At 31.5% G+C, this 10,115-nt stretch overlaps 1 protein-coding gene across 2 annotated transcripts; it reads left to right on the top strand.

Annotated features, from left to right (window-relative positions):
- The first annotated feature begins 3,017 nt into the window (after positions 1–3,017).
- On the top strand, positions 3,018–9,955 carry LOC124923804 (probable LRR receptor-like serine/threonine-protein kinase At1g53430). 2 transcript variants are annotated; one of them, XM_047463780.1, is made up of 24 exons: positions 3,018–3,170; positions 3,339–3,469; positions 4,890–5,061; positions 5,137–5,208; positions 5,290–5,361; positions 5,447–5,518; positions 5,593–5,664; positions 5,735–5,806; positions 5,919–5,990; positions 6,070–6,141; positions 6,219–6,290; positions 6,376–6,447; positions 6,535–6,603; positions 6,691–6,756; positions 6,843–6,905; positions 6,985–7,023; positions 7,115–7,164; positions 7,237–7,604; positions 7,703–7,901; positions 7,968–8,108; positions 8,184–8,302; positions 8,389–8,599; positions 8,678–8,915; positions 9,227–9,955. In XM_047463780.1, exons 2-24 carry the CDS (start codon positions 3,367–3,369, stop codon positions 9,780–9,782), a joined length of 3,042 nt encoding a protein of 1,013 aa, XP_047319736.1. In that variant the 5' UTR covers positions 3,018–3,170; positions 3,339–3,366; the 3' UTR covers positions 9,783–9,955. The 2 variants fall into 2 exon arrangements, with proteins under 2 accessions (XP_047319736.1, XP_047319737.1); XM_047463781.1 differs by lacking the exon at positions 3,018–3,170 and adding an exon at positions 3,248–3,265.
- Positions 9,956–10,115: the final 160 nt, after the last annotated feature.

The raw sequence follows: 10,115 nt of genomic DNA, 5'->3' as shown, positions 1-10,115 counted from the left end.
TTATTTGTTGACGTGAGAAGTTGACGTAACATGTCTATATAGTCATACTTTTTATTTTTATTTAATAGGTTTAAGTTTGAATTGAAATATTTGGTTTTTTATAATTCTTCTCACTTAAGTTATTATAATGAGGTTATTATTTTATTTTGTTTCTAAATATGCTAACAACTGCCTAGCCGTGTAGTTATAGCTTTTCACTTAAACTTGAAACATTAAGGGTGAAAAATGAAAATAAAAATATTAAAATTTTGATTTCTTAAATAAGATTTGTATTACTTCCCTTAAATAACATCAATGCTCTTAGACAGATTTATCACTTTTTTTTTTCTCAAAAGTGTACCATGTGTTTCAAATCCTTTATAGTAAAAAGTGAAACAAAATTATGGTGTGTAAGTGAAACAAAAAAAATCATATATATTATATTTTGTGTTTTATTAAATAAATATAATAAGTTTATATTATTTTAATAAAAATAATATTATTTTAATAAAAATAATATAGCCCGTCTAAATTAGGTTTTTTGGTTTATTTTGGCTAAAGTGACAAAAAAAAAAAACATGTATGAAATATGGATAAGTTTATTTGGGTAGAATGGATTTTGAAACATTTAAGTCCCTAGTATTGTTAAAAATTATTGAATGTATCACTGAGTAATAGAGTTTAATAATTTAAAATTTAGAAAAATTGGTAATAGTAAAATGATATTTTAAATAGAGGATGAAGTGAGTGAAAAGATTGAAGTGACGAAAATGAGGAGAGAGAAAAAACTAAATTAATAATAATAAAAAAAAAAACTAAATAGGACATGCCCATACTTTAGTTGGTTAGATAATATGTGAACATATTATGGAGTTCAAACCTTGTTGATGTTATTATTATTATTATTATTTTCTGATTTCGAGTATCTTGTGGGTTGGGGTGAACATTTAGTGGATTAATCCAAAACTATTTTAGATTCGAAGCTTCCCTTTCCACATTTTGCGCTCTTGTTATTTCTGCAACTGCAACTGAAACAGAGGTCATGGGAGGAGGAAGTTTTCTTTTTCTAAATCCATTTCGCCAATTAGAACCACAATCGCAAATCGGTCAAAGGAACGAAGTATGCCTATAAGATTTCTTCCATCTCGCAACAATACAATCAACTTCTTATTAAGATAGCTTGCGAGAGATGTTGACATGTAATATATCTTATGGTCCTACCCATTAAACAATGTCCCCTCGTATTTAATTGTTCTATAAAATTCAAAAAACTACTTTCTCAAAAAACAAGTCCAGATTGGATTATAATTATTCAAATTATTTAAATTATCTACATAAAAATATATATTTTCAATTTATTTTTTTTAAAATTACATTTCAATATAATTTTTTTATACTTATTTTTCATTCGTTTAGTTAACAACATTTTTTTAGATTCAAAATATAAATAAACAAAATTAATTATAAAATTAAAATTTAATATTATTTTTTTTATATAATTAAACATATTAAACATTAATATAATAAATTAAATTAAGTAATTAAATTTTCATAATTCAAGAGGTGAGTATTTAACGGACTAATCCAAACCGAATCCGAATTATAAAATTGAATTCACTATTTTGATTTGGATTAAATTCGGATAGAGTTTAATTCATATTGAATTTGAATAATCTAATTAATTTAAAATTATTGAATAAATTTTGGATTATTCAAATCATATTTCATCAATCCATATCTAATTAATAAAATAATTTAAATTACGAATTAAATAAACATAGTCTAAAATTAATACAAATGGCACAAAAACAAATTGATTCTATCCGTTTTGTTGATCCTTGTGAGTGAGGGGTTCTAGGCCTCTAATTAGCCTTTGATTTCTACTATGGCTAAGTTTTTTTTTTAAAATGTGATAATTTATATATATTATTATTTTTATGTCAATCAACTCAATTACATCTTTTAACAAAAAAAAAAAAAAAAAAGAGAGAGAAAAAACTAATGTACATTGGTATATATTATTTTTAAAGTTTACATTTACTTTATTGAACATTCAAGATCAGTCCTTTAGACTTCTTTTACAGTCCATTTAATTGGGCACTCTTGGCCCACCTAATATTTAACCAAATAGATCCAGGTACATTTAACTCCGACTCTGTTTAGCAAATTGTCAATTTATTCTATTAATTGTTTGAAAACAATCATCAAATTGAGGACGAGTCTTTTATTTATTAATTTTTAATTTAAAATAATTATTTTCTCTGATTGTCATTCATATATAAATTTTAGTTTACTAAAAATAAAATTTGTTCTATAAAAAAAAACATAATTTCTCAAAATATAATCCCCACTTTAATCAATAATAAATAATAATTGCTCTGGAAGGGATTCAAATATTAATATTTATCTGAAACAATCTATTTACTTGTTAAAATGAAAATAAAAATAAAAAGCTCCACTAAACACTATAATAATAATAAAAAAATCAAACAAAAAATTGATACATTTTTAATCCACTAAAATATTTAATTAATAAAATTAAATATTAAAAAAATGTATAAATAATAATTATATTATTCCAAACAAATATAATCAGGAAATAAATAAAATAGACTCCTTCTATAATATATTATGGGAAATTTGACTAAATGATTTTAAAAGTGTCCTTAAATGCGTTAAATGTGATAACTTTAACATATTCCGACGAAATTAGCACGTCGAACAGAACGCGAAAGGCATAATCGTCTCGCGATGAAAAACATTCCGATGAATCTATAATTGCATTATTTTAATAGTGTCGTCGCGAGACGATTTTGCCCTTCCCGTCACCATATTGCCTTTCTCATTTTTTTCTTCGCTATGCTTCGTCTTTCTTCCCTTTTCACAGATTATTCGATCGCGAGACGATTTGTCCATCATCCCGTGTTACACGACTGGAGTAATTTTGTTAAAATATTTTAAAGCGATCATTTACCCCTCAATTCATTTATTTAGTCAAATTTCCCTATAATATATACTGCCGCAGCCATCATCGCCTACGGTTAACTAATTTACCGCTTCATTTTTTTCTCTGTAATCATCGTTATATCCTCTCTCTCTCCTTAATTTTCCTTTCTCAGCCCTAAATCTCTTTCCATTTGCTTCCATCGTTACTACTGCCAGAGATCTGTACTAGTTATTAATGGTAGTAGGTATACACTTCTTTTGTTAGATAGATAGATATTTCAATTTCTAAATTATAAACCGCCATTCTTTCCCGATCTCTCTCTTCTACTCTTCCTAATTGGTAAGATCTTTCTATTAATGTACGCAGAAATCAGTGTTTTAATCTGATGATGATTCTCTCTTATATTTCACAGTTATTGGCTGAAGTGTGAACAAAGGAGGATGTTGAAGCTGCTTCTAACTTTATCTTTAGTTGTTGTTTGCTTTTTCCCTAATTATTCTTTCAGATCGTCCGCTCAATTTCTCCCTCTCCCCGATAATGAAGGTACTACTAATGAATCTCTTCTCTGTTTTACCCCTTTCTCCCTCTTGCTTTCCATTATTGAATACTTTCCATCTCTGATTTAAGAAATTTTAGGTTAATTTTTTTAATATTCTGAATTTGGATTTTTCTTCGGTGGTGGATTGAAGAATAAGATAACTAGTTTTCATTTTCATTACATATGAAGCTTTCTTGCTTGATTGATGTTGGATAATCTGAATTAAAAAAATTAAGATATTTTGAGTTTTTAATAGTCTTAATTATTAATGAATTGATTGGATGAATAGTGTTTTTAATAAAAGATATGTTTCATATTTTTAAATGACATTTAATAATTTAATATTAAAATTGATTTCTTAAAATATACTGCCCATGTTGATTTTCAAATCAATCAGTATGATGGGGCCCATATTATTTATGAGTCATCTGGCATTTTGTAGGGCGGCTGCTGCGTGGTCACATGTCCTACAATTAATAAAGGATAATTATTGATATTTAAGCTTTTTTTTTTTTTTATAAATAAAGGGTATATTTTATTTAAATAATTATTAGTTACCTCTTTTGCCTTTTTAACTGTTGGTTTTGATTATTACATGTAGGCTTTTTGGACCGATATGAGTTTGTTTGTTTGATATTGCGTCATTTAATTTTTATTTTTATTTTGTTTGTACGATTAAAAAAAAGAAGTTTATTTGATATTGTGTTATTTGAATGTTTATTTATTTATTTATTTATTTATGAAGAAGTAGAATATTTGAGTCTTTAATTTGTTAGAATTATTATAATATCTTTTTATAATTTTATAAAAATACTATTAAGAGTATTTTCATATTTTGTTTCATAACTAAATTATTTGATGGATGAAAAGAAATAAGATATTGCAAAGAAGTTATTTGATAAAAGTTCGGAAAACCTCAACAACAAACAAGTTCTTATAATGTTATTTTGTATTTATAGTTAATTTTATAAATACGGGATAAGAAGTGGATATTAACCCTAAGTTTCTGAGTTCGAGCCCGTTAGGCAGTAAGTTAAGTGTCTAAGTTAAGTGTCTGGTTAATGGTTAAGTGTGTTTGCGGGTTACATACTTAATCCGTTGTCTTATTTTTTTATTTTATTTTTAATTTTATAAATACAAAAATAAAGTAATAGTATTTTTGATATTTTAGCTGATGAATTGAATGATTTGAATTCACGAAATAAAAATATAGACATTGTACGAGAGAAAACCCAATATCAAATTAGCTCTTGTGTATGTTGTTTGATGAAAAAAACCTTACCTGCTTCAATTTTTAAGAATAGAGAATTTCAACTGAGCAATCCTTTGAAAACCAATAGTTATTAATCTCTTTAACATATGTCTGACTAAGTTCAATGTTTTTGTTAACTGTTGAGCTTATTTGTGTGCACTCTTACAACACAGTTGAAGCTCTGGAAGCAATATCTACAAAGCTGCAGATTAAACATTTGAACATTAGTCGCGACTTATGCATTACGGGTGCTTTTGTAAATCAGACTTTGGGCGATGTCATTATTGTTAATATTACATGCAACAGTAACAATTGCAATGGGTCCATTTGTCACGTCACTAACATGTATGTTACTCGATGACAATCATTAATTGTGTGTGAACTTATTTTTCTTTCAACTTACTCTAGTTGATAGTGCAGACAGTTCAAGGGTCAAAATTTAACAGGACAATTACCCACAGAGTTTGCAAATCTGACTCATTTGCAAGAGATGTAATTAATCCTGCTCATTTCATATTCATCAAAAGTTAAAAATAAGTTACTTGCAGCTGATTCTTCTATCTTCATGTGCAGAGATCTTTCTCGTAACTATATTAATGGTTCTATCCCCTCAGAGTTTGGGAAGCTTTCTTTTCTCAGGACTATGTAAGCTTTGTGTTCTATGCTGCATCTCTTAGTCAACACCCCACCCATTTTAAGATGTAATCAATTAAGTCTTTTACACACACAGATCTTTGTTGGGTAACCGCTTAAGTGGTTCAATTCCTAAGGAAATTGGTGATATTGCTACACTTGAGAGCCTGTAAGTTGTCATGGTTCAAAATTCCTTTTTGAATGTCTTCGTGTTGGTTTTGCCATGTTTGTGAAATACTACAGGGTCTTGGAGGATAATCAACTTGTAGGTCCTCTGCCTGAAAACCTCGGAAGTTTGAGTCAATTATCGAGGCTGTAAGATTTCATTGTCTCATAAGTGAGGTGGTTTCAATAAAATTGAAAATGTATTGTCTTTCTTCTTCAGCCTTCTTTCGGCCAACAATTTCTCAGGGACAATACCAGAAACTTTTAGCAATCTCAGGAATTTGACAGATTTGTAAGTGCTGGTGCTGCTGCCCAAGTAGTGATTGCTCATTTTGGAGTTTTTTTTTGTTGTTGTAAATTTCAAGTTTTCAGTATTATTAAGAGATTTTCCTGAATAAATGCAGTAGGATAGATGGAGGCAGCCTATCTGGGAAGATACCGGATCTGATTGGAAACTGGAAAATGATTAAAAGACTGTAAGAATATGCCCTTTCTCTTCAATAGCAGTTAGATTGTATATGTTTGGCAACTTATATTGCTTTATACACTTGGAAGGGACATGCAAGGAACAGGAATGAGCGGTCCATTTCCTTCTACCTTCACTAATTTGACAAATTTAGAAGATCTGTAAGGGATTAATTCCATCTGAAAAGAAATTTCTGTAGCTCAGATTTTATTCACTTTAAAATAACACCATCTTTCAGGATGATATCAGATTTGACTGGACCTAGCATATCATTCCCTGCTCTGGAAACCATGAAGAAGCTGGAAATATTGTGAGTTTGATTATTATAGGATTATATTTTTCAAGTGCTTTAATCAGTCGTCTTGTTAACTTGTTTGTCGTTTATGTTATAATAGGATCCTGAGAAACTGTAGAATCACTGGTCCACTTCCTCCGTATATTGGTGAATTAACTACACTTAAGACCTTGTAAGTTTAAAATTAACATAATTTCTTCTGAAGATGAGATTTTTCTTGAATTTTATTTAATATTAGTGTTTTTTTTTTCTTGTGCAGAGACCTGAGCTTTAACAAGTTGACTGGTCCTATTCCAAATACATATCAGAATCTAGATTTTGATTACATGTATGGCAGCTAATAGTGTGTCATCACAATCCTTAAAATCTATTTTTCCTAATTTCATTATTTTGACAAGGTTTTATTTTTATGTAGGTTTCTAGCCAACAATTCCTTGACTGGAAACGTACCGGATTGGATATTCAACAGCAAAAACAGAATGTTAGTGAATTTCCGACCAATCATTAAAATCTTTTTCAGCATATTTGACATGCTCGTCTGATATTAAAAGCTCGATATTCTTGTAGTGATATTTCTTATAACAACTTTACGGGAGGGTCATCTCAAACAGGTTGTCAGTCATCAAGCGTGTAAGATTTTTCTCTTCTATGCTTCAGTTTTTTATATAAATATTGTCTCAACACCGACGTTTTATATGTTTCTCAACAGGAATATAGTTTCCAGCCATTCTGGAGCACCAAGCAACTCGTAAGTTCTCCATCAGATTAGACTTGTGGGCGAGTTTCTTACTTAAGTTCTCCTTCTTGCAACCATTTATTATATATAATGTATTTTGTAGAATTGCTTGGTGCATGGGGAAGGATCTCACTTGCCCCCAAAAAACTAAATGTTAGTATTAATAGTCTCTCTATTGGTTGTAAATACCAAATACCAAATACCAACAATGTTTGGTTTGTGCAGATCATTCATTGTTTATTAATTGTGGAGGGAATCGGATAACTTACGAGGGAAACAGCTATGAAGAAGATTTATCACCAGAGGGACCTTCTTATTTTTACTATTTACAAAATTGGGCTTATACCAGCTTAGGGACATTCATGGGCAGGAGCAAAGATGGACGATATAAAGGAGACAATTCATTTGCCTTAAATATAACTGATGGAGACATCTATCAAACTGCTCGCCTTGCCCCAACTTCGCTCAGATATTACGGACTCTGTTTGCGACAAGGCAGTTACAGGGTCCGACTGCACTTTGCTGAAATTATGTACTCTAATAACGAAACATTTAGCAGCCTTGGTGAACGCGTCTTTGATGTTTCAGTCCAAGTAAGTAGTTGTGTTGTAGGGATTAATTAATCCTATGTTATAGTAATATATGTTTTTGATGAAATAATCCTAATCCATTTATCTGTCTTGTTTCTTAGGGAAATTTGGTTTTTAAGGATTTCAACATTGCCAAGTTAGCAGGAGGAGTTGGGAAGGCCCATGTTCTGGAATTTAATAACACCCTTGTAAATGACAGCACTCTTGATATCCACTTGTACTGGTCAGGGAAAGGGACTACAGCAATACCAGATAGAGGGGTTTATGGTCCTCTTATATCGGCCATCACAGTAACACCTAGTATGTTCCGACTTTCTTTTTGACTCTTGTCATAAACGGATTATGATTTTTTACTTTTTTTGGCAGACTTTAAGGTTGACACTGGAGGACTACAAGCCGGTGCCATTGCTGGTATTGTGATTGGTTCTGTTGCTCTCCTCCTTGTGTTGATATTGGCTGTTCTATGGGCAATGGGCTGTTTCAAAGGGAAACAACTCGATGAAAAAGGTGAGCTGAAATTGCACGAATTTATAATATCTTCTGTTCTTCATAACTCCATCCATCCATATTTTTATGTTGCAGAACTTCAGCTGCAAGACCTTCAGACTGGTTATTTCAGTCTGAGACAAATCAAACGTGCGACTGGTAATTTTGATCCCTCAAACAAAATTGGTGAAGGTGGATTTGGTCCAGTTTATAAAGTAATCCTTTTCTTCCTCAGATGAAATAATGGTTTAAATTGTTGAAACATCTATACATCAAGCATGATTATGTTTGATTCTCTCAGGGTGTGCTATCGGATGGAGGTTTAATTGCTGTAAAGCAGTTGTCTTCCAAGTCAAAGCAAGGAAATCGTGAATTTGTTAATGAGATAGGAATGATATCTGCCTTGCAGCATCCGAATCTTGTTAGGCTTTTTGGATGCTGTATTGAAGGAAACCAATTATTGCTCGTATATGAATACTTGGAAAACAACAGTCTTGCCAGATGGCTTTTCGGTAATGTTGTCATTGTTTTTTTCCTACATATTATTGAAAAGATTCACATGATGATGATTATTATTACTGTAAGTCCAGGCCGTCAAGAGAATAAGCCGAACTTGGACTGGGAAACAAGAAAAAAGATATGCTTAGGCATAGCAAAGGGCTTGGCATATCTTCATGAGGAGTCAAGGCTAAAGATTGTTCATAGAGATATTAAAGCTACTAATGTATTGCTCGATAAGGATCTAAATGCAAAGATATCGGACTTCGGTTTGGCCAAGCTTGACGAGGAGGAGAACACTCACATTAGCACCCGAATTGCAGGAACAATGTTAGCCCCCTTCCTTTCTAGTCTTAAAACAATTTTTTCCTTACAATCTAAATGATGAAAAATTCACCATTAATGACACTCATGTTAGAACATTAGAAGTAATACTGAATTTGCGAAAGTATACATGAATCCATAATCTTACAGTGAATTAGGTCGTCCAAACCTTATATGAATAACCTCTTACTTGACTTTAGCATGATCATTTGTGGTGCTTAACATCACATGAGTTGAGGAGATAGCCCATAATTGCTAGTTTATCATACTCATACCAACATTTTCTTCAAATTTTATAAATTTTTCTTTCATTTCAGAGGATATATGGCTCCAGAATATGCGATGAGGGGTTATTTAACCGAAAAGGCAGATGTTTACAGCTTTGGTGTGGTTGCGCTAGAGATTGTCAGTGGGAAAAGCAACACCAATTACAGACCAAAGGAGGAGTTTGTCTACCTTCTTGATTGGGCTTTTGTCCTACAAGAGCAAGGAAACCTTTTGGACCTTGTGGATCCAAGTCTTGGTCCAAACTATCCAAAGAAAGAAGTCATGGTGATGCTGAACATTGCTCTTCTTTGCTCCAACTTCTCTCCCACGCTAAGGCCAACGATGACTTCAGTTGTGAAGATGCTTAAAGGAGAAAGCCCCATTCAGGCCCCACAAATCCGACGTAGAACACCCGAGGAGGACAGAATGTTCCAGACATTTGAGAGGCTTTCACATGATAGCCAAACTCATGCCACATCATGGGCGGCTCAAACAAGTCAAGTTAGAGGGACAACGTCCACTAATGGCCCATGGACGGATTCAGCAGTGTCCAACCAGAGCGAGAACTTGATTGAACTCGATTCTTCCTCAGAGAAGTTTATCTGATTTATGACAAGGTGGGTTACATGATACATTTTTATCTGTTTCTTTTTGTCTTTTTGAAAAACCAGTGTTTGTTCCCTTAAGGAAGCTGTTCCACTTTAATCTGTCTTATAGAGATTTTGTTGTTGTCACATAAAATGAATGAGTATTTCTGATTTATTCTGCAAGAGCTTTCACAAGTCTATGATATAATTTTTGTATTGGTTGAAATCATTTTCAAGTCACCTTCGCAACAATTTTCAAGTACCTTTCCACTTCTAATGTCGCAATTTTAGTCACTTTGAATAGTTATGACTATAAAGATGGGATTGAGTCCACATTTGGTAGCTTATTTGT

This window comes from Impatiens glandulifera, chromosome 2 (genome assembly GCF_907164915.1).
Source record: "Impatiens glandulifera chromosome 2, dImpGla2.1, whole genome shotgun sequence".
Lineage (NCBI taxonomy): Eukaryota > Viridiplantae > Streptophyta > Magnoliopsida > Ericales > Balsaminaceae > Impatiens > Impatiens glandulifera.
Note: the sequence above shows the minus strand (reverse complement) of the source record. Positions and strands in the feature narration are given on the sequence as shown.

Excerpts from the sequence above, each read along its gene's own strand:
- LOC124923804 (XM_047463780.1), top strand. The coding sequence starts at position 3,367 with ATGTTGAAGCTGCTTCTAACTTTATCTTTAGTTGTTGTTTGCTTTTTC. Across the intron at positions 5,062-5,136 it reads ATTTGTCACGTCACTAACAT|ACAGTTCAAGGGTCAAAATT; the intron begins GTATGTTACTCG and ends TTGATAGTGCAG. Across the intron at positions 5,519-5,592 it reads ATTGCTACACTTGAGAGCCT|GGTCTTGGAGGATAATCAAC; the intron begins GTAAGTTGTCAT and ends GAAATACTACAG.